The sequence below is a fragment of the Mobula hypostoma genome, chromosome 2 (genome assembly GCF_963921235.1).
Source record: "Mobula hypostoma chromosome 2, sMobHyp1.1, whole genome shotgun sequence".
NCBI classification, from domain to species: Eukaryota; Metazoa; Chordata; class Chondrichthyes; order Myliobatiformes; family Myliobatidae; genus Mobula; species Mobula hypostoma.
The window spans coordinates 52,512,314-52,536,519 of NC_086098.1; the positions used below are offsets into that span (position 1 = coordinate 52,512,314).

Consider the following 24,206-nt stretch of genomic DNA (forward strand, 5'->3'; position numbering starts at 1 on the left):
ATTCTAGGATTCTCTTATATACTGGACCTGTGTACATTTGCACTAGGAACTTGCATGTGGTTCAAAACCAAGTGATATTAATACAAATGTGATCTTGGTAAAGGCATAGAATTTGTCTTTTCTTAAATATAAGTGAAAGCTGCTCCGTACCTAGCTAAATTTGACCCCTGATATACTGTACTTGCAGAAGAACTGGATGGGCCTCAGCAGCAGGAGACCGTGAATGTATAGTCAGTGGCAACTTCATTAGGTAGAGGAGGTACCTAATAAAGTGACTACTGAGAAGAGTACCGTGCATATGAATCTGTATTTAGATGATCATTTTGATTAGAGAAGACCTTAATGGTGACAAGTTGTTCCAGGTAATGGGGTTTGGCCACACATCTCTCTATGATCCTTAGCCTGGTTCTCAGTACGTCTGATTACATTCCCATCTCACTCTGGTTAACCATCTGAACCCAAGTCCCAGCAAGGCACCTGACCCACTATCCTGACCCCTGCCTCTGGCCATGAGACTGCTCACGTTCCAGACTATTGACAAGCCCTTCCACCTGATTCACCGCATTCCTGTCTCCTGGCTTCCATGACAAATTTATTCATGCTCCTAAACCCAGAGCTGACTATACACTTGACCCGAGCCCCTGATCACCCGTCTTAAATCTTGTCAGGCACGGAGCACACGTACTCTTAGGAGTATAGAATGCTAAAGAATCAATACCTTCTGGGTGAAGAAATTTATTCCTATCTCTCCCTGTGTACTTACTTTGAAGTTCATAGAAATATCAACCCTGCATCTCAACTCCAAATTTTATATGTTTTCATTAAGTAGCAGATATGGTATCTTATTTGTATTACTTCATGAACAATATTTAAGCCTGCATCAGCAGACTTTCTTTGGAGAGATAGTAATTAAGTTTAAGTGAATTATTCACTATCCTTCTGAATTGTCTTAATAACTTACCAAAAAAATGCAAGGCTGGGAATACAGTAACATTCTTGTACCATGAAGCTGTTATTAGAAGAAAGGACGTTGGACTATTGCACTCATCTTCCCCGTGGTGCAGATTTATGTCCCAAACATGCTATAAATGTGAAGATAGTGAAAACTGAATGTTAGTGTGTCCATATATCGACAGCCAATGCATTTGCTAAGTGGAACAAAATGCACTCATCCGCATTGTATTCCTTTTCTTTAGTAGTTTTGTTGGCATATTGTGAAACTTTGGTGGTAAGATGCACTATGTTCATTTGCAAATTATTTTGATTATACTTTTACCATTTAAAATCAAATATTTTTTTTCCAGATCAGAAAGGGTCCGTTTGAAAATTGTAAGTGTTGCTTTTCTCTGTTACTTGTTTTAAAAGCCTTTCACACAATATCTTTCTTAATGTTTAATGCATTCATTTCTAATTCTTCATTAATTAGATTATGAAGTGGATGTTAGCAATTTAAAAGAGGATATCCCACAGATAAATGCAGGTAATTTATAAGACTTAGAACAAAGAATGCATTCTCTACTATCTTGAAAGTTAAGTCTCTTAAATTTACTAGTATATCCTTCTAAATTTCTCTGGATTATTGAAAATTCTCACAGCATCTTTGATCAACATGTAGAATTTCTTATAATATGTTTTTCGGATTACCTTTCTGATAGAATTCCAAAGGTTTTTGCTTCAGGGAGACATTGCAGTAGTTGTAAGTATGATATGCATTATGTTGATTCATAATAGATTCATTTGTTGTACCATGTTGTCATCTTTCATGGAATATTGATTTCCTTAATTTGTTTCAGCGAGAACGGAATGCTCGTAAAGACCCAACAAAGAGATGGACATTCCCAATTCCATACATTCTAACAGATAGTCTTGGTAACATTTTATTTATAAATTATTGATAATATGGAGGTCTTCATACTCATTATTCATGTCCTGATTTAAGCATCTAATATTATATGAATGTTTAATGTGCACATTTGAAATTTCTCAATAGTATTTTGCAGGAGAGTGGTCAATCTTGTCCAAACAGGGAAATTTGAACTGTTTACATTGACAACTTGAGGGACTTATTGAAGATAAGCAATCAGAATTCAAAAGTGAAATATTGCTAAATGGACAGAGCACTTTTTCACTTTTGTGTTGATTAACAAATTTATTCACTGTTGTTGTTCATTGTAAAATAAATCAAAGCCAAATCATTTTTGACGCAGAATGATAGGCAATTTCTACTGCCCAGAGGATGATCATTTCGCTTCATTAACTGTATATGCTTTCCTCAAGTTAAATCATGGGACAGCAAAAGATGAACGCATAACGTGCATATCTGAAATTTCTCCATATTATTTTGCAGAAGAGGGGTCAATCTTGCCAGAATTCTGAATGATGTTTGAACAGAAAACAAAGTTGATTCTTCAAAACATTTTAAATAGTTGAAAACATGAAAATAAATGTAAACAATAATAAAAATATCAAATTAAGATATTGTTACTTCTTTCTCTAACAGAAGCACAAAAAAAAAACTAATTAATAGTTTGCAACCACGAGGAAATCTGCAGATGCTGGAAATTCAAGCAACGCACACACAAAATGCTGGTGAAAGCAGCAGGCCAGGTAGCATCTACAGGAAGAGGTACAGTTGACGTCAGGACTCCTGATGAAGGGTCTCGGCCTGAAACATTGACTGTACCTCTTCCTATAGATGCTGCCTGGTCTGTTGCATTCACCAGCATTTTTTGTGTGTGTTGCTCAAATTAATTGTTTCCTGGAACATGATTCCTAGGGACTCTGAGCAAGTTTCTACTCAGTGGCTGGGCTCCATGCAGAGCCCATTCACAGAGCACAACAGAAACATGTCAGTGAGCATATGCTCAGGAGTTGAAAGACATAGTGGCACTTACACTGAGAATTTCCAGAAAAATCCATTCTCATCATCTCATAAGCATGAAGTAGCGGTATTTGGGTATCATTTTAAATCATATTTTAAGTAGCTTTTGACCATTACAAGTGAAGAGATTTATGGTCAAACTCCTTCATTTGTTATATTTACCTAGCGTTGGTTTATTGTGTAAAAATACTTCAAATGAATTGCTTAAATTCTGATTTTCAGAGTTAAATGCCAAGGGCATCATCTTGGATGTGTTTGAACAGTTTCGCTTAAAGTCGTGCATTGATTTTAAACCATACGAAGGAGAGAAATCTTTCCTATCTTTTAAAAAGTTATATGGGTATGTATAAAACTATACAGTTTGATAATTATTTTTTGCATATAGACTGCACCAAAGATTCTCAGTTTCATAAAATAGTACAAACTGTGTGCTGTTTTGACTGTGAAAGAAGAGAGCCAAGTATTATTTATCTCCTTTCAGGTACTCTGCAAGTATTAAACAATATAGCAGGTTCATGCTGTAAATATTGACCAGTGCTTTAGATTTCTAGCATCTGTAGTAGTTTGATTTACCCTTGCTCCACCTTTTCTATTAACTTAACTTTCTACATTTGCATTCTTAATTTTCCCAAATTTATCTTCTGCATATTCATCTCTATCTCTCATTAAAAGAGTCCTCATCTGATCACTCTGAAATTCTCTTCGCAACTATTTAAACCTAAAATCTGTATTTAATTCTCTATGATTAATTGATGGTAGATATGTGAGTTATCTTTCTTCCTATCCCTCTCCATATATTGATGGGCCTTGGTCATTAAGCATGATGTACAAAGAAGAAATATTGTTGATATTGTTCAAAAGAGACAGCAATATACTTTTAAAAATCTTCTCTAAATGTAGAGACAAAAACTAAATTAATCTTCAGAAAATCTCTGGGAAATTTTAGAAAGAAATTATGTTTTAAGTTGAAAAAAAGAGAAGAGAGACTGGGAGAGAAATAGGAAAGATCTGAAACACAACCACTACTAATCTCATTCAGTCTCTCCCGGCCTACACCATGTCCCAGCCCTTCCCTTTATTCTCCGTGTCCTGCTCATCTTTTCCATAACGTAAGGTATAGCGTGGTTCATAACTTGATTTGCCTACACCAGGATCAGGAAGAAGATCTCTGCACTCCATTTCAAGCTACCTTTGGAGATGGTTGGATGCTTGTCTTTTTAATATTGTGCAGTGTACGTTGACAGTCGAATTAAATATTTGAGCTATAGCTGAGTTTGTGGCTCTCTGCAGCTACCTGGAAAGAATCCTTGCATATTCCTGCAGCTTATTTTAATCATGAACTTGGCGTGCATACTATTTATGATTGACATCACAACAACAACACCAAAGATCTGATGCTATTTTAATAACAGCAATGCAGTTCAACTATCAGAGATGAAATCTCTGAAATTCTTGAAACTCTTTTTCTCTGCAGACATCAACGAAGACAGAAGGGAGCCCCAAAGAATGAGTGGCAGTTAAAAAGTTATAACCTCAAAGCACCCCCCATTCCCCTCCCACGCACAAGCAGCAGCAAGGCAATTATCCTCCCCCACCCCTACCCATCTCTACAAAAATAAACATCAGCACCCTCCACTCGCTGAGTACACAGCTTCTGACAGTTGATCTGTGCTCCTGATGCTTCATTCTTTCCTGCGACATTTCAGTCAGTGGCACTGGCTTAGAATCAGCTCATCCTCAGGGCTGCAAAACCTCACAACCTTGAAAGCGTGCTCGTTTTCTGGGCCGCGTCTGTGAGGTATCGAAACGCGGCCGGTTGTGAGCTCCTGGGAGCAGTTCCCACCACAGCAAAGAAACGAGGTCTGAGTGTAACTTCAGGTCGGGGTCTTCAATAGAACCCCAGCCACCCTGAAAGGGAAAAGGAGAGACATCAAAGTTAGAAATTAAACTGTTTTCATAGATGAACACAAAGGAGTCACATTTTAGCACCAACATGACTCCTCCTCGGCTATGTCATGGAAATATGGAAATATGTCCTGTACGTTGCTAAAATGACCATATTTCAAGTGTATTTACTGGATTCTAAACAACTATATTTTTTCTTCTTTGTATGTAATTGTCAAAATACTGTCTTCATTGAACAGGTGCTGGTCTTTTATTGGTAATAACCACAAAGGCCAAGATTTGTCCATTGGTAAAGATTGTGACAGTAAACCTCTTATTGAGCATGAAATTCTGCATGCACTAGGATTTTACCACGAGCACTCAAGACCAGACCGTGATGACTACGTTAGTATTTGGTGGAATGAAATTCAGCCTGGTAAGGTTTCAAGTTAACAATCTCATAGGTATATTGGTTTAGTTGAGCATACTGACACAGATCTGAAAGGATCTGGGCTTGACCCTGTCCTGCGATGCTGTCTGTGTAGAGTTTGCATGATTTCTCCATGAACACATGGGCTTCCTCCCACATGGTAAAAACTTGCTGGTAAAGTAATTAGCTCATTCCAATGACTTCTGAGTGTAGGGTGGAGGCAAAAAGAATCAAAGGACAAATGATGAGCATGTGTATGGGGAATAAGTATCAGGGAAATAGAGAGGAGATGGGACTATTGGGATAACTATACTGGGAGCCAATGGGCCAAATGACATCCTTCAGTATCAATTTATACATCAGGTATTTGTAATTTCTTTCAAATGATACTTTAATACCTCTAAGTTGCAAAAGAATAATAGGATTGCTTGGTTATTGGTATAAAATCTGTAATTCTAATTAAATAAATTTGATATTTAATCTAATTTTGAAAATAAATTACCCTTAACTGCTGCTGAATGTCAATGTTGTACTTTTATTCAGGTTATGAGAGTGATTTTGATGTGTATGGCGATGACATGATTACTGACCACAACACTCCATATGATTATGAATCTGTGATGCATTATCCACCATTGTCCTACAACAAAAACAGAAATGTGCCAACCATCACTACAAAGATACCGGCGTTTAATGACATTATTGGACAGCGATTAGACTTCAGTGCTCTTGATCTGCTGAGGTTAAATCGAATGTATAAATGCAGTAAGTTCAGTTTTCAATTCATTTTCTTGATGACTATGGTCCTCTTCAGGGATATTGATTAATTTTGATTTTCACATAAAACTTTATCTCAGATGCCACTCTCACACTGTTGGACCAATGTGCATTTGTGTTTCTTAACATCTGTGGCATGATCCAGGGAGAACAGGATGCTACCGACTGGGTTCATGTGAAGAACAGTCCTGGAAATGAAGATCATACTATAAGTGGAAAATGCAGAGGTGAGTGTGAACCATCGAGTTCTTTCAATTTCCCATGATCACCTAATCCACCATTCCGATCCTTGCGCCTGTTCTGTCATGGAAAAGGATCATGGCTGACCTGGATCTGATCAACATTTACCTGCGTTGTTTGCATAACCTCAAATAAACTTGACTAAAGAAATCTCAGTTGTGACATTTCAGATTGGCCTAAACAATTGCTATTAAATTCATTCTGATAAGGGTTTAAAGCTAAATTTTTTCTGTAATTTCAGTTTGATGTGGTATCGGAAAAGTAGGTAAAATAACATTTAAATACTTTCTAATCTGTAAATATCTGAAAAAATGTGATATTAATGCAAATTATATTTATTAGATGACTGTTCAAAAGACATGAGACAATTATCCATAAATAAGTCACGAAAACATGTTTTCCCTTTGTCTTCCATGAAAGAAAAGCTTGATCAGTTCTGGATGGTTGGAAGAAAAAAATGCATATAATAGGACTTGATAGGGTAAATTTATTCAATCCAAAAAATTTCTGAAATAGAAATCATATTCGTATTGTTTGTTTAGTTATTGGATTAATCATTTGTTTATTCAGTTTAATAAGTGCAAAGGGAAGCGAAGCCCCTAAAATAGAAGCCAATGAGAACCCCTGTACAGAGTCGCACTCGAGGTTCACCCATCGTGGACATTGAATTTCATCCCAATCTTCTGTCCAGAACGTTAGATATCGAATATTAATTGCCCAATAATAGATAAGGCCCAATAAGGTTCGGCAATGCCAAACCGCCATCCTTTTTTGATTTCTGTAAATATTTCTGACTTAATGTAGGATTTTTATTCTGCCATATATATGAAGAAATTTTAAAATCAATAATATCAAAAAATGATTTGGAGATGAAGATTGGTACCGCCTGAAATAGATACAGAAATTTAGGTAAAATAATCATCTTAGTAGCATTAATTCGACTAATCAATGATAGGGACAATGAGGACCATTTAGTAAGCAGTTGTTTAACATGAAAAATTAAGTGTAAAAAGTTAACTTTAAATCCATCCTTATGCTTCTGAGTAATTTTAACACCCAAATAAGTAAAATAATCAGTAGCCAGTCTAAATGGTGATTGTCTATAAATTGGAACTTGCATATTTAATAGGAAATGCTCACTCTTATTAAGATTCAATTTATAACCAGAAAAACTACTAAACTGAGCAAAGAATGATATTACTGCAGGGATGGATTTCTCTGGGTTAGGGATATATAGTAACAGGTCATCTGTATCTAGTGATACCATATGCATCCCATTCCCACGAATAATGCCAAATATATTGGGTGAATCACGAAGAGCGATTGCCAAGGGTTCCAAGGCAATATCAAGTAGTAAAGGGTTTAAAGGACAGCCCTGTCTAGTACCTCGACAAAGCCTAAAAAAGGGGGATCTCTGATTATTACTAAGTACAGAAGCCAAAGGTGTATGATATATCAATTTAATCCAAGATATGAATTTTGGGCTAAAATTAAATTTCTCAAGCATATTAAATAAATATTCCCATTCAACTCTATCAAACGCCTTCTCGGTGTCAAGCAAAATAATACATTCTAGAGTTTTAGATGAAGAAGTATATACAATGTTCATTAACCTCCTAACATTAATATACAAATAACGATTTTTAATAAATCCTGTCTGGTCGTCAGAGACAATTTGTGGCAATACATTTTCCAATCTAATTGCTAATATTTTGGAAAAGATTTTGGAGTCCACATTCAACAAGGATATAGATCTATATGATACACATTCAGTGGGGCCTTTATCTTTTTTAGGAATTCAAGAAATAGATGCTTCAGAAAAGGATTGTGATAATTTTCCTACAAATAAGGCATCCTTAAAGATTCTACATAACCAAGGAGAAAGTAGATTTGAAAGAGATTTTTAAAATTCTACTTTATACCCATCCAGACCGGGTGCTCTACCAGAATTAATGGAAGAAATTGCTTTCTTTACTTCTTCCGTAATGGATGCATTTAGTGTTAAACATTCATTAAATGGTAATTTTGGAATATTCGATTTCCTTAAAAATTCATGCATTATGGCAGAATCATCAGGAAATTCTGATTGGTATAAAGAGGTATAGAATTCCTGAAAAGATTGATTAATTTCGTCTTGGTCAACCATCAAAATACCATCCTGTTTACGAACGTTAATAATCTGACGTTTAGCCGAAGCAGCTTTCAGTTGGTTGGCCAGTAATTTACCTGATTTATCAGCATGTATATAAAACTGACTCTTAGTTTTAAGTAATTGATTTTCAGTCGGGGATGTTAATAATAAACTGTGTTGCATCTGAAGTTCAACTGTCTTTTTATAAAGCTCAAGATTAGGAGCAGCAGAATTTTTTTTATCAATTTCTTTAATCATAATCAACCAATGTACATATTTCATTATTAATTCATTTTTCAATCCAGCAGAATATGAAATAATTTGTCCACTGATGTATACTTTAAAAGTATTCCATAATATCCTGCTGGAAATTTCTTCCGTGAAGTTAGTTGAAAAGAGAAAGGTAATCTGTTCTTCAATAAAGTTAACGAAGTTTAAGTGCTGAAGCAGAGTAGAACTGAACCGCCATTGTTGAGCGCTGAAAGTTACATCAGTTAATTTGATTGATAGCTTCAAGGCTGCAGGATCAGAGACGGCCATTGAATCGTACTCACAGGCAGTAACAGACGAAACTAACGGAGCGTGCATAAAAAAGTAATCCATTCAAGAGTAATTATGATACACATGAGAAAATAATGAGAACTCTTTATCGTTAAGATTTAAAAACCTCCAAATTTCTAAAATTCTGGAGTCAACTAAAAAGGAATTAATAAAAATAGTGGATTTGTTTGGAAGTACCTGATTGTGCGCAGATCTGATCATTGAGGGATTCAGGCAACAGTTAAAATCTCTGTCCATTATCAACGTATATTCATTTAAATTAGGAAGAGATGCAAATAAATGCTTAAAGAATTCAGGATAGTCGGTATTTGATGCATAGATATTAACCATAACAACTGTTTGGTTATAAAGTAAACCAGCAATTAACTCATAAATCAGGAAGATGGAAAAAGGTTTAAAGGAGAACCGGCAGTTATGACAATTCAGACATATTTGTAGTTTCAGATCAGCCCAGATGAAAAAAACTAAACTAAAAATAGCCCCACTTCCCATCCACAAAAGCCCGAAAATTGGCCAATAGACAGCCAGAAAGCTATCTAGAAACTCCCCTACCCCCATCTCTCTTGAAGGCAAATCCCCAAAATTGAAAAGAATGCAAAATACAACCCACACTCAAAACATTGAGAAAAGAATGCCATAAAAAACACCAAATAAATGTTAAAAAGAACAGCTGTTTGCAAAACATTTTGAAAGGCGAGATCTTGTAAAGTGAAACAGAATACAATCTTATTACTATTTCAGGAAAAAAAAACATCAATCACCAAATCAGATTCTCAATTATTTTCAAAAACGAACAATTGAAAAAATAAAATAAAATAATGAAGGGGGAAAAAAGCAACATTAACATAAAAGCGTGATAAACATTCATACTTCAAAACAAAGTACGAGTATTATCAAACCAAGGGCAAAATCCTTCAAACTTTGATAGTCCAGTTCAATGAACTGGTTATTAACTTAGAAACCAAATGAGTAGAGATATGAAGAAACAGTAAATTTATTAGACTGCTGAGATTGAACATTGATCCTCAAGGAACTGATGAGTTTCGTCCATGGATATAAACCATTTACGTGATTTATCAGGCAGAACAACCCTTAGGTGAGCTGGAAATAGCAGAGCTGATTGGAACTTTCTTTGATAGAGCTCTGACATCACCGGTTTAAAAAGCGCTCTTTCTGGCATTACCTCAGGACTGTAGTCTTCAACCAGACAAAAATTGAGGTCTCCGTGTTCAATAACCCATTCCCGATAGGCAATTCGAATTAAATGCTCCTTGCTATGCAGATAATGGAATCGGAGTAAACAGGTCAAGGCTTCAACTCTTTAGGAGGCTTTGCTCTTAAAGCCTGCTGAACATGATCAAGTATAGGAGGAGTAGAAAAAAAAATTGATCAGAGCCAAACACGTTCAGAGCCGAACACGTCCATTAAAAATTGAGAAAGGAATTTATTAAGGTCACCACTCTCAACGTCTTCACGGTGTCCTATTTCTCGTAAATTCTGTCTATGACCGCTACTTTCCAGGTCAATAATCTTGACTTTATACTGTTCCATTGTTTGAGTGATCGAAGTTAATTTCTTTTCCAACAAATCCAATCTATGATATCTCTGTCTACCAGCTTCATCGAGTTCAGAAATTTGCCGCTGTTGTTTTACTCTCCTGCTTAAGTGCTCCCAGTCTACCTTCAATCTCCTTTAACAATACTTCCAAAGTAGAAAATCTTTTATCGAATTTATCATCCAGGAGCTTTGACATAGCTTCCAAAGTGAGTTGAGACTGTTTAGGCTGCTTAAAATCACCTTCTCTCCTTCCATTTCCATTACCTGCTTCCTTGCCTTCGGCTGATGCCTTTTTCCCTCTGGTATCCATTCCAGTGATTAAAAGTCAATGTTCAAGCATATAAAAGTGTTATAAACACTTTAATATAGATAGTAAAAGTGTGGTAAAAAGATTGAAAAATGAATGGAGCAAAGCCAAAATGCAACTTACTCCATCTAGTGCCCCAAGAGAACTTAAGAATTGTTTTGTTGTACAAAAAAAACGATAACAGTTCTGAGGTGCTGCGTTTTTAACTATTTTTATCTAAGTATGTCCAATAAGAATTGAAATCAAAGAACAGAGAATTCTACAGCATTGTGACTTAGAATTCTATTTACGATGGATGGCTTTCCTGCTGATAAGAAAAGTTTTGGACCTTGTAATAAATGATGCAAAGCAGTAATAAGACCACAAGACCATAAGATATAGGAGCAGAATTAGGCCATTTGACCGAATGAGTCTGCTCCACCATTTCATCTTGGCTCATCCATTTTCTCCCTCAGCCCCAGACTTCCGCCTCCCCCGCCCCAATATACCTTCATGTCCTGACCAATCACAAATCTATCAACCTCTGCCTGAAATATACATAAAGATTTGGCTTCCACAGCTGCCTATGGCAATGAATTCCACAGATTCACCTCTCTCTGGCTAAAGAAATTCCTCTTCATCTCCATTCTAAATGGATGCTCCTCTATTTTGAGGCTGTGTCCTCTGGTCTTAGACTCATCCACCACAGGAAATATCCTCTCCACATCCACTCACCATGGCCTTTCACTATTGGATAGGTTTCAATGTGGTTATGTCTCATTCTTCAAAATTCTCGTGACTACAGGCCCAGAGCCATCACACATTCTTCATCGAACAAGCTGTTCAATCCAGGAGCCTGAATGGAAATTAGGAAGAATATGACCTGTACCTGTTGCCATAGCTTCCAATAAGTTTGACAAAAAGGTTGGGGGTGCTGTGGATAGTGTGGAGGGCTGCGAGATGTTATAGCAGAACATCGTTAGGATGCAAAACTGGGCTGAGAGTGGCAGATTGAGTTCAACCCAGATGAGTGTGAGGTGGCTCATTTTGGTAGGTCAAATATGATGGCAGAATGTAGTGTTAATAGTAAGACTCTTGGCAGCGTGGAGGATCAGAAGGATATTGGGGTCCAAGTCCATAGGACACTCAAAGCTGTTGCGCAGGTTGACTCTGTGGTTAAGAAGGCATACGGTGTATTGGCCTTCATCAATTGTGGGATTGAGTTTAGGAACAAAGAGATAATGTTGCAGCTATATAGGACCCTGATCAGACCCCACTTGGAGTACTGTGCTCAGTTCTGGTCAGCTCACTACAGGAAGGATGTGGAAACTATTGAAGTGGTGCAGAGGAGCTTTACAAGGATTTTCCCTGGATTGGGGAATATGCCTTATGAGAATAGGTTGAGCAAACTTGACATTTTCTCCTTGGAGCAATGGAGGATGAGAGGTGACCTGATAGAGGTGTATAAGATGATGAGAGGCATTGATCGTGCGGATAGGCAGAGGCTTTTTCCCATGGCTGAAATAGCTAACACAAGAGGGCACAGTTTTAAGGTGTTTGGAACTAGGTACAGAGGACATGTCAGGGGTAAGATTTTTATGCAGAGAGTGGTGAGTGCGTGGAATGGGCTGCCAGTGATGGTGATGGAGGTGGATACAATAGGGTCTTTTAAGGGACTCTTGGATAGGTACATGGAGCTTAGAAAAGTGGAGGGTGATTGGTAATCCTAGGTAATTTCTAAAGTAAGGACATGTTTGACACAGCATTGTGGGCTGAAGGGCCTGTATTGTGCTGTAGGTTTTCTATGTTTCTGTGTTAATAAGGAAACTTGGCAAATGTAAAAATCTACATAAGTAACTTCTGACAGGCGATAGCATGAATGATCTATCGAAAAAAATGAAAGGAATATACAGGATGATGCCAAAGGGGATTGATTGCATTGTTGGCAGAAGGAAGAAACAAAAACTTACGATCAATGACATAACAATGGACAAACTAGGACTGGAACAAAATATAATTGCACATCAGAAGCTTATTTTAGGAATGCTGTATAATCAGTAGCCCCTAAACTGCTGAGCAATCGCCTACAGACATCTACTACATTTTTACACTCAGTTATGTAAATATCAACTTAATCAATGATTCTGTTTTGTTTTATTCAATTAGAAATAAATGGTTATCATATCTTCAATTGCTTCTTTAATTTCAGATTAAGAGTTTGATTTGAAACATGCTTCATCCTGACGTCTATCATTTGATATAGATTTGTAAAACTAAAATTATTCTTTCTCTTGTCACCAATAATTTCTGCATCTTAATTTGTTCCATAGTTGTAAAACAATGAATGAATCTGAGGCTTTTTTTTTACTATGTACAAAGAGAGTTCCACTTTCTCCAGTTTCTAACAAATTATTGAAATTCTAGATGCTGGATACTTCATGTACCTTGATACTAAGAATGGCAAGGCAGGTCAAAATGCTGTTCTGGAGTCCAGGATCCTGTACCCCAGAAGGGATGAGCAGTGTCTTCAGTTTTTCTACAAAATGACAGGCAGTCCAATGGATAAGCTCGTTATATGGATGAAAATGGATGATAGAACTGGAACTGTTCGAAAACTGATTAAAATTCATACATTACAAGGTATGATCTTTTTAGACTGATAACCTATTACTTCATTTGTCTATGTTTGTCCATTTCTCTCTAAATCTGCAAGATGGCACAGGTGAATCATGGCACCATTCTGCGGGCTACATACGACCCGTTGGTGCAGTCTTTCATTGATTGTGTTATGCTTATCAGATTTATTTAGTATGCCTGCAAGAAAATGTATCTCAGGATTGTATATAGTGACAAATAAGTTCTTTGATAATAAACAAGGAAGAAGCTGCAGATGCTGGAAATCCGAGCAACACACAGAAAATGCTAGAAAATCTCAGCGGGCCAGGTAGCATCTATGGAAAAAAGTACAGTCGATGTTTTGGGCCAAAACCCTTCATCAGGACTGGAGAAAAGAAGATGAGGATTAGATTGCAGGAGTAAAGATTGGAGTAATTTACTCCTCATCTATTTTTCTCAGTCCTGCTGAAGGGTCTTGGCCTGAAATGTCAACTGTACTTTTGTCCATAGATGCTGCCTGGCCTGTTGAGTTCCTCCAGCATTTTGAGTGTGTTACTTTGATAATCAATTTACTTTGAACTCAAATCTCTCCTATGCATAATATTTGTCCAAAAGTCTAATATCGATATCAAAGATTCTACTAATCTCTGTCTTGAATATGCTTAGGGATTGAGCCAAATATTCAGTACATCCAGGTGAAGAATTTCCTTCTCACTTCTATCCAGTCTGGCCAGCATTTATTTTAAAATTATTACCTTTGGTCTAGATATCCCAACCAGGGGAAATATCTATCCCACATCTACCCAGTCAAGTACCCTACTTCTTAATGGCGACCCTCTCAATTCTTGGTCCAGTCTCCTTAATCTCTCATCAAATGCCAAGCTGGCACTCACTTTCGCCACAGACCTGTTCACAATATTTTAAATGTAGTTTCATCAATGATGTATATAATCAGAGCTAATGCTCTCTACTCCTCTCTTTTACTCTAGTCTGCCTACAGTAAAACCCAATGCACTGTTTGCCTTCCTAGTTGCTTGCTGTACCTGTACACTAATTTTCAATGTTTCATGCATTAGGATGCCCAGATCCCGCCCCCTTAACATCAGCAACTTTCAATCTCTTACCATTTAAAAAAACACTCTACCTTTCTGTTTTCCCTACCAAACCATTTGATCTCATATATTTACACAATATGTTCCATCTGACATGTGTGATCCAATCTGTCAACTTTTCTGTATCCCTTTACAGCTTCATTACATCGTCCTGACAGCTCAAACAGAATGGAGGGAAATGCGCAGACAAGTTTTCAGGTTGAGACCCTTCACAAGGCCTGATCTTGAGTCCTGATGAAGAGTCTTAGCCCAAAATGTTGACCTTTCATTCCTCTTCAGGCAGATTGCCGCTCTTGCTGAGTTCATTGAGAATTTTGTATGTTTTCCACGAAGAGTGGGTTCAGGAGAGTATCAAATGGAGAAGTGCAGTGAATGGGGTGGATGCAGCTGAAGATCTGCTCATTAAGGATAATCACTGATGAAGGAAATCAGAAGCAAAGGTGTGGGAAGTAACATTATTGAAGTAGATATAACGAAGATAGAGGAAACCGGAAACCAGCATTGTCCTTTCAGGAACTGGCGAGAGAGGGAGTGTGGCCAAGAAAGTTATGGGTTTGTTGGTTTTTCATAAATGTTGAATACCTATCTATCCCTGAAATAGAGAAGGGAAAACTAATGTAGGGAAAGGAAGAACCTGATTTGAACTGTGTGTAAATTAGGACAGAGTAGAAATTGCCAGTGAAACTGATATAAATTTCCATTTCAGGGTGTGAGCAGGAAATAGCAGTGATAGTGATCAGGGTGAGGAACTTGAGTATCATTGGCTAAGAGAATGTCTGCAAAATTAGCATCCATAACAATTCCTTATTCCATAGCGACACCTTTGATCTGGAGGGTTGGTGAGCTTTAAAATCTAATAACAGAAACTATCAAAGTAACCTAGAAACCAAATTTTTCACTACTTTCAATAAATAATTACAATAAAATAATACTCTGAGCATATGTTGATGTGCTGGCTAGAAAGAATACTTTTATGTTTAGTTATTCCAGTCATGAAACTACTCATTTTCAGATTGGTACATTTTGTTTCACTTCACTTCATCTGAACGTGCTTTACTCCCGGTACTCCTGGAGATTTCATCAACCACATTAAATTCTATGCCTTGTATGATAAATCATTCTGATTGTTAAAACTTTGACAAATATTTCATGTTTTTATCATTTATTTCTTTCTCTACAGCGGATGGCATCCATTCATGGAACATTGCCCATGTGAAATTCAATGCGACAGCCAAGTTTCATTATGTCTTCGAAGGAATAATTGGTAACTCCAGTGATTCTTCAGGTGGTATTTTCCTGGATGATGTCACACTTACCGAGACCGAATGTCGTTATAGTGTCTGGCATGTAAGGAACTTCACCAAAAAGCTTCAAAACAATTATAGCAGGGCCATAACCAGTCCATGTTTCTATAGCCCGGAAGGATATCGATACGGTTTAACTTTAAGACCTCATTCTCGTTATGAAAATTATACAGGGATCTTTTTCCACCTGTGCAGTGGTGAAAATGATGATATGCTTGAATGGCCAGTTGGGAACAGACAAGTTACCATTACAGTACTGGACCAGCATCCTGATGTGAAACTCAGAATGTGGTCTACTCGAAGCTTCACTACAGATGGAAGTTATCTTCTACCCGGTGAGAAAATAAATGCAATATCTCTGTTACAATTTTAGCATCTATTTGAAATGGATTCTGTAAGAAAGAGCTTGAACTTTGGTCAAACTGTTTCTCCTTGTTTTCAGTTAGTATAAAACAGGGGTCCCCAACAGTTTTTGCACTGCAGACCAGTTTAATATTGACAATATTCTTGCGGACCGGCGACCGGAGGTGGGGGGTAGGGTTGCCAACGGAGAAGAGTAGCAGTCAAATGCATTGTTTACCCCGAGAAAGACTACAATGACAATGAAGCCTTGCGCGGGCACCAGTGCACATGCGTGAACGTGCCGATTTTTTTCACAAATCGTTTTTGGTGATTCTGATCGGGTGGGGGTGGAGTGTTAATCACGACCGCAATATGGGTGATAAGTGGCTAATACACTCAATTTCATTTCTAAAAGGGTTTATCTAATGAATTTAATATTAAACACAGCGCATATTTTCCTCGCATGAATACAGTGATAAGTCAATTATCAGGAGAGCTTGAAGTAAGTGTTGAACAGACTTACGAACTTCCAGTAGAAGTGGTAGAGGCAGGTTCGATATTATCATTTGAAGAAAGATTGGACAGCTATATGGGCAGGAAAGGAATGGAGAGTTATGGGCTGAGTGCAGGTCGGTGGGACGAGGTGAGAGTAGCGTTCGGCACAAACTAAAAGGGTCTAGGTGGCCAGTTTCCGTGCTGTAATTGTTATATGGTTATATAAGTCACTTATAAGTCAATAGTATCATAACATTTTAAGTAATGTTTGGATATTAAACACACAGCACATATTTTCCCCGTATGAACATATAAAATCATTGCAACACACCAATACTGCTGAATCAGTGGGAGCCCTGGGCTTGTTTCCCTGAAACATCGAGGGGTGACGGGAGACAGCGATACCCGAAGGGGGTTCCTTATGTCCAGTCTATTCCGCAGTTTAGTTTTTGTTGCATTCATTGCAGAGATATGTTGGAAATGGAAGCAACGTTTTCAGTGCTTTTGTGGCTATCTCAGGATATTTAGCCTTGACTTTGATCCAGAATGCCGGCAGAGGTGTACTGTCAAACATACTTTTCAGCCTGCCGTCATTTGCAAGCTCGAGGAGTTGATCTCCTTCCCGCACTGACATGGATGACGCGAGGGTAATGACCTCGCGTGCGTTCATGCTCAACAGTGGCCGTGACAGGGAATGAGGAAAGATGCAGCTGACTCATGTCACCAAATCATATCGTTTCCTCGCGGCCCAGTAGCACATGCTTTGTGGGCCGGCACCTGTCCGCAGCCCGGTGGTTGGGGAGAGCTGGTATAAAACATACACATAATGGACACAGGTGAATAAATATGAGTGAAAATAATCAGACACCGGGAAATATGAAACACAAATATTTTTTTGTGCTTGTTTCACAGAGAATCTGAATTTTCCTTCATTCTCTCGTTTTAAATCTCTCAGTGCCATACACACACCATGTTCATAGTTTCTATGGGTCTTATCTCCATCTTCCTTAACCTAGTTCCCAAACTATTAACCACTTAGTGGTGTCTCCTTGTTATTTGTTTACAAACTCTGTGAGGGCGGCATCTTTTGGCAATCTGTACTTACACACTGAATCACACACTTTGCTATGGGACTGAAGTCCTCTAGAATGTAGGCCAGGTTAAGAATTGGTTTCACTTTCCCAGATGGGCCTTAATGAAGTAGGTGAGTATTTATTAACAATCAAATAACTTCACAATCACTAGTAATGTTTTTTTTCAGTACTGTTCTCCTCTTGAAACCTGGGAATTTAGATTTAGATTTAGATTATGAAGACACGCAGTCCTCTTTCATTGCCATTTAGTAATGCATGCATTAAGAAATGATACAATATTTCCCCTGGTGTGATATCACAAAACACAGGACAGACCAAGAGTGAAAATCTAACAAAACCACATAATTGTAACATATAGTTACAACAATGCAACAATACGATAGCTTAATGAAGAACAGTCCATGAGCAGAGTAAAAAGTTCAAAGTCTCTCAAATGTCCCACATCTCATGCAGATGGGAGAAGGAAGAAAAACTCTCCCTGCCATGCTCAATCACAGTCCGACTGAGTCGTCCTAAAACTTTGAGCCTTCGATCAGCCTCCAACACCGAGTACCGAGTATCATCTCTATCCGAACGATTCGACCTCAATCTCGGTTGCCAACAGCAGGCAAAGCCGGGGATTTTGAGGCCGTCCCGCCGGAAGATTCTCGATCGCACAGTAACAACAGCAGTGAACGTGTGTTTCAGAAATTTCACCATATGTTCCTCTGTGCTTTCACGTCTGTCTCCATCAAATCAGAATTGTCCACGGCCCCTATTTAACGGATAAGAATCACTTTCACCGGAGGGCTGCGCACACGTGACGTGCTGCTATCTCTTCTAAAAATTATTTACAGTTTGAACTTCATCCTTTCCTTCTTTCAATGAATCTCAACTTGGTATATGGTGGCATACAGCTCAGGTACATTGGTATTAAATTTACTTTGAACTTTAACTTTTCCTTCTGTCTCTAAAGCCACAGACTAAACTTCACCACGTGCCTTCGTTATTTCACTATATAGTGAAGTCTTGAGCAGCCTTCCTAATTAGGGGTGGCTGGGAGTTACAGAGGTCCATTGGACAGGTGCCTGGATAAGGTGCGGATTTCGGGGCAGCACCATCAGAGAATCAAAACTGAGTTTGAGGAGATATTGTTAAAGATCATACAGTTGGTGTGGCACATTTAGTAAATTGGGGCAAGTGAAAAAGGATGGGGATTAGAGGGACCTGATGATCAAAATATCATGGCAGAGAGTGGAGATCACGAGAGTGGAATACTGATTGGTGGGGTCGAGGTTATTAGGGTATTTAGGAAATTTGTTCTCAGTGATCAGGAAGTGCGACAATAGCTGGGTCTGAATAGAAGTCCAAGGAATAGAACTGCAGGTGGTACATTACTGAAAATTCAGTACATCTTGGTTTTAATCAGACACCCAAAATATGTTTCTTCATCCTGCTCCTGATCTCCATGAGGAGACAGCAGTGGACTGCAATGTTGCTGATTCACTACTGGATTTGACATTGCTTTGATTTTGTTGGAGATCCCAGGGGAAAGGAGTGGAAGGGCATTGAAAGATAAATTCCTTTAGTTTTAATATTTCCCTATAATATTACAAACTACTTAAATATTTTAAATGTATCAAACCACTTAATTGTTTTTTTTATAATTTCGCACTTAAAATGAAAATATAATTTTTTGCAATTGAGATCACACTAGTCGGCTCAGGGATATAGAGAATTATTGTGACTGGATCCCATATCTGGACTATGTAAACATGGATGTCATAAAAGATAAAATACCAAATTGAATTAAAATATTCTTTTTCTAAGAATGTGCTGATTAATTTCACCTACTATTTCTCTATAATAGTTTATGGACAGAAGACTAAAATGTACTGCTATCGATGCAATAATGTTCTTGAATGTAGATCACGAATAACCATTATTGAAGAACCTAATAGTTCAGTATATTTTTCATTCCAAAGTTTAGATAAGACTTTTTAATAATGAAAAACCCAGGTGAAATCCATTGAAGAGCTTGTTTCTGGTGCGAATCGACTCTAAACTCAGAAATGACTGTGATTCCCTTCAGTTTGCCTATTGCCACAACAGGTCAACAACAGATGCTATTTCATTAGGTCATCACTTAGAGCAAGATCATCTGGACAACAGTCATGCACATAATAATATGCTGTCGTTTGACTACAGTTTGGTGTTCAACACCTTCATCCTCCCCAAACTGATCAGCAAGCTCCTAGATCTGGGCTTCTGTACATTCTTTTGCAACTGGATCCTTGACTTCCTCATCAGCAGATCCCAATCAGTATGCTAAGAGTATCTCCTCTTTGTTGATCATCAAGACAGATACATCTCAAGACTGTATCTACCTCTGGAGACGGCTTATCTGCTGAAGTCTATTATAAACCCAAGGACTCTCACAGATACCTGGGCTATATTCCCTCCCACCCGTTACTTGTAAAAACGCCATTCCCTTCTCTCAATTCCTCCATCTCCACCATATCTGTTCTCAGGATGAGGCTTTTCATTCTAGAATGAAGAAGATGTCCTCCTGTTTCAAAGAAAGGAGTTACCCTTTCTCCACCATCAATGCTGCCCTCAACTGCATCTCTTCCATTTCATGGACGTCTGCTCTCACCCCATCCTGTCGCCACCCTACCAGGAATAGGGTTCCTCTTGTCCTCACCTATTACACCACCAGCCTCTGTGTCCAGCAAATAATTCTCCAGAACGTCCACCATCTCCAATGAGATCTCACCACCAAGCACATCCTTCCCTCCCCCACACTTTCTACTTTCTGCCGGGATCAGTCTCCATGTGACTCCCTTGTCTATTCGTCCCTCCTCACTGCCAGTGGAACAATTGCTACACTTGTCCCTACACCTTCAATACTAATACTTCAATACTATTCAGGGCCCCAAACAGTCCTTCCAGGTGAGGTCCCTACACCTTCAATACTAATCAGGGCCCCAAACAGTCCTTCACCTGTCAGACGTTTGGTTGGATGTCATATACTGTGTCCGGTGCTCCTGGTGTGGCCTCCTGTATATCGGTGAGACCTGACATAGGTTGGGAGATCACTTCACTGAGCACCTGCACACCGTCTGCATGAAGAAGCAGGATCTCCCTGAGCCACACATTTTAATTTTACTTCCCATTCCCATTCCAATATGTCAATCCATGGCCTCCTCTACTGTCACAATGAGGCCACACTCAGGTTGGAGGAACAACACCTCTGGAATGCCTCCAACCTAAAGGCAGGGACATTGATTTCTCGAAGTTCTGTTAATATCCCCACACCCAATACTTCTTCATTCCCCATCCTCTTTTCCCTCTCTTACCTTATCTTCTTGTCTGCCCATTGCCTCCCTCTGGTGCTCCTCCCCATTTTCTTTCTTCCGTGGCCTTCTGTCCTCTCCTATAAGATACCCCTTTCTCCAGCCCGGCATCTCTTTCCAGCTTCCCAGCTCTTTACTTCATCCCTCCCCCTTCCGGCCTCACCTATCACCTTGTATTTATCTCTCCCCCACCCCTCACCTTTTAAATCTACTCCACATCTTTTTTTCTCCAGTCCCTCTGAAAGGTCTCGGTCTAAAATATCAACTGTAGTTTTTCCATTAGATGTTGCTTGGCCTGCTGAGTTCCTCCAGCATTTTGTGTGTGTGACTAACAATTACTTCATTCTCCTTACACTTGTGTACAGGAAATGACATTAAATAATTTTGACTCTCATGTTTGCGATGATTGAAGTTTACATCTTCTTCAGTGAAAACTCAAAATACTGGAGGAACTCAGCAGGTCAGGTAACATCTATGGAAATGAAGCAACAGTCAAAAGGTCCTGAAGAAGAGTCTCGGCCTGAAATGTCGACAGTTTATTCATTTCCATAGTTGCTGACCTGCTGAGTTCCTCCAACATTTTGTGTGTTTTGCCTTGATTTTCCAATACCTGCAGATTTTCTCGTGGTTTTGATCTTCTTCAGCCAACCATAAAAGGATTGGATTAATCTTTGAAAGTCAATGGCAGATGAGCAAAATAGAAAGATTTCATTATCAAGGAAATAATATTACGGAACTAGCCTAATGGGCTAGGTCATACTTCTGTACAGAAATGCACACATCAGCACCTACTGGATTAGTGTGTCTGTACATTATAGAGCAAGTGTAATTGTGAAAGGTATGTGGACCTTTGAACTTCTTGCAAAATCAGATGTGAAACATTCAGCTTGATGGAAATTGTATTCAGAAATCCTCTAAGTGGCACTTCCTAACAGTAATAAACATTGAAAAAGTCCCAAAATAATTAGAACTAATTATTCATTTTAAATATACATTGTTAAAAATTCCCTTTTGTTTGCAGAACAGAGTAAGATGGTTCCAATGATACACGATACAGATGAAGAGTGGGGAAGTCAGAGTGAAAGTGAAATAGCTGAAAGAAGCGAAGTTGCCAATAAGAAAAGCATCATTGCATATTTGGCTTCATTTAAGCCAAAAAAAACTTCATGATATTCGTGAAGTGCCTAGGAAAGGAAAATTGCTAAAAATAAAAAAAAGATTAATTTGAATTGACTTTATTACTTACATCCTTCATCTCAATGAAGAGAAAAATATTTTCGTTATGTCTCTGTCTAAATGTGCAATGTGCCATTTATAATAAATATTATGTACAACAAGATAGTCAGTAGAATATAGAAATACATTTGTGTCAGCATGGGTTAAGCAGTTTGATGGCCTGGTGGAAGAAACTGTTCTGGAGCTGTTAGTCCTGGCTTTTATGCTGTTGTACCGTTTCCCGGATGGTAGCAGCTGAAACAGTTTGTGGTTGGGGTGACTCAGGTACCTAATGATCCTTTGGGCCCTTATTACACACCTGTGTAAGTGTCCTGAATAGTGGGAAGTTCTCATCTGCGGATGCACTGGGCTGTCTGCACCTCTCTCTACGGTAGTGGTCATTAACCTTTTTAAGCCCAAGATCCCCTACCTCAACCTCAGTGAAAGGCAAGATCTACCGACTAAATCGTTTAGAGAAAAAACAGCTCAGATTGTCTGATTGCCTGTCTCCATTCCTCCTGTAGTCCACAATCAGCTCCTTTGTTTTTGCAACATTGAGGGAGAAGTTGGTTTCTTGAAACCACTGTGTCAGGGTGTTGCCAAAGAGAAGTAAAATAATCAGATCAGAAAAATATGCAACCTGATTGCCTGAGTTTGCTTAAAGTGATTGTTCTTGAGTCAATACATATCAAAGAATGTTCAAGGCATAGATTTTATATTCCTGCAGAAACACATTCTTATCTTAATAAAATTTGCACTGAAACTCTGCAGCTTGACATCAGCCTGGAATTTTCTAGAAATCTTTATTAACCAGCAAAACGATGCTGCAATGTTAGTTCCTTCAGTGGAATTTTGCATAGAACATATTTTTGCAAACATTGGTACTTCATTGCTGATTCTAAGAAATGAAAGCCAATTACATGATTTTGCCCTCTTACAAAAGACCAGCTCTCAACATTCCAGGAATCTCTTATATACTGGACCTGTGTACATTTGCACTAGGAACTTGCATGTGGTTCAAAACCAAGTCATATTCATACAAATGTGATCTTGGTAAAGGCATAGAATTTGTCTTTTCTTAAATATAAATGAACGCCTGCTCCGTAGCTAGCTAAATTTGACCCCTGATATACTGTCCTTGCAGAAGAACTGGATGGGCCTCAGCAGCAGGAGACCGTGAATGTATAGTCAGTGGCAACTTCATTAGGTAGAGGAGGTACCTAATAAAGTGACTACTGAGAAGAGTACTGTGCATATGAATCTCTATTTAGTTGATCATTTTGATTAGTGAAGACTTTAATGGTGACAAGTTGTTCCAGGTAATGGGGTTTGGCTACACATCTCCCTATGATCCTTAGCCTGGTTCTCAGTACGTCTGATTACATTCCCATCTCACTCTGGTTAACCATTTGAACCCAAGTCCCAGCAAGGCACCTGACCCACTATCCTGACCGTTGCCTCTGGCCACGAGACTGCTCACGTTCCAGACTATTGACTCTGCCCTTACACCTGATTCACTGCATTCCTGTCTCCTGGCTTCTGTGACAAATTTATTCATGCTCCTATACCCAGAGCTGACTACACACTTGACCTTAGCCCCTGATCACCCGTCTTGCATCTTGTCAGGCACGGAGCACACGTACTCTTAGGAGTATAGAATGCTAAAGAATCAATACCTTCTGGGTGTAGAAATTTATTCCTATCTCTCCCTGTGTACTTACTTTGAAGTTCATAGAAATATCAACCCTGCATCTCAACTCCAAATTTTATATGTTTTCATTAAGTAGCAGATATGGTATCTTATTTGTATTACTTCATGAACAATATTTAAGCCTGCATCAGCAGACTTTCTTTGGAGAGATAGTAATTAAGTTTAAGTGAATTATTCACTATCATTCTGAATTGTCTTAATAACTTACCAAGAAAACGCAAGGCTAGGAATACAG

General features: G+C 38.4%; 1 protein-coding gene across 3 annotated transcripts; it reads left to right on the forward strand.

Annotated features, from left to right (window-relative positions):
- Positions 1 to 1,135: 1,135 nt before the first annotated feature.
- Positions 1,136 to 22,922, forward strand: LOC134340180 (meprin A subunit alpha-like). 3 transcript variants are annotated; one of them, XR_010016492.1, is made up of 13 exons: positions 1,136 to 1,228; positions 1,305 to 1,329; positions 1,427 to 1,480; positions 1,656 to 1,696; positions 1,794 to 1,869; positions 3,104 to 3,221; positions 5,026 to 5,201; positions 5,739 to 5,960; positions 6,053 to 6,199; positions 13,172 to 13,387; positions 15,656 to 15,822; positions 15,953 to 16,114; positions 22,067 to 22,177. XR_010016492.1 is itself a non-coding variant. In XM_063037125.1 (12 exons), exons 1-12 carry the CDS (start codon positions 1,163 to 1,165, stop codon positions 22,213 to 22,215), a joined length of 1,749 nt encoding a protein of 582 aa, XP_062893195.1. In that variant the 5' UTR covers positions 1,136 to 1,162; the 3' UTR covers positions 22,216 to 22,922. The 3 variants fall into 3 exon arrangements, 2 of the variants coding, with proteins under 2 accessions (XP_062893195.1, XP_062893209.1); XM_063037125.1 differs by having other exon boundaries at positions 15,656 to 16,114; positions 22,067 to 22,922; XM_063037139.1 differs by lacking the exon at positions 22,067 to 22,177 and having other exon boundaries at positions 15,975 to 16,093.
- Positions 22,923 to 24,206: the final 1,284 nt, after the last annotated feature.

What these genes read in the sequence shown, in the direction of transcription:
- LOC134340180 (XM_063037125.1), top strand. Translation starts at nt 1,163, where the DNA reads ATGCACTCATCCGCATTGTATTCCTTTTCTTTAGTAGTTTTGTTGGCA. An exon ending in AAAGGGTCCGTTTGAAAATT is followed by an intron (nt 1,330 to 1,426) that starts GTAAGTGTTGCT and finishes TTCATTAATTAG; the next exon opens with ATTATGAAGTGGATGTTAGC. An exon ending in AGGGAGACATTGCAGTAGTT is followed by an intron (nt 1,697 to 1,793) that starts GTAAGTATGATA and finishes AATTTGTTTCAG; the next exon opens with CGAGAACGGAATGCTCGTAA.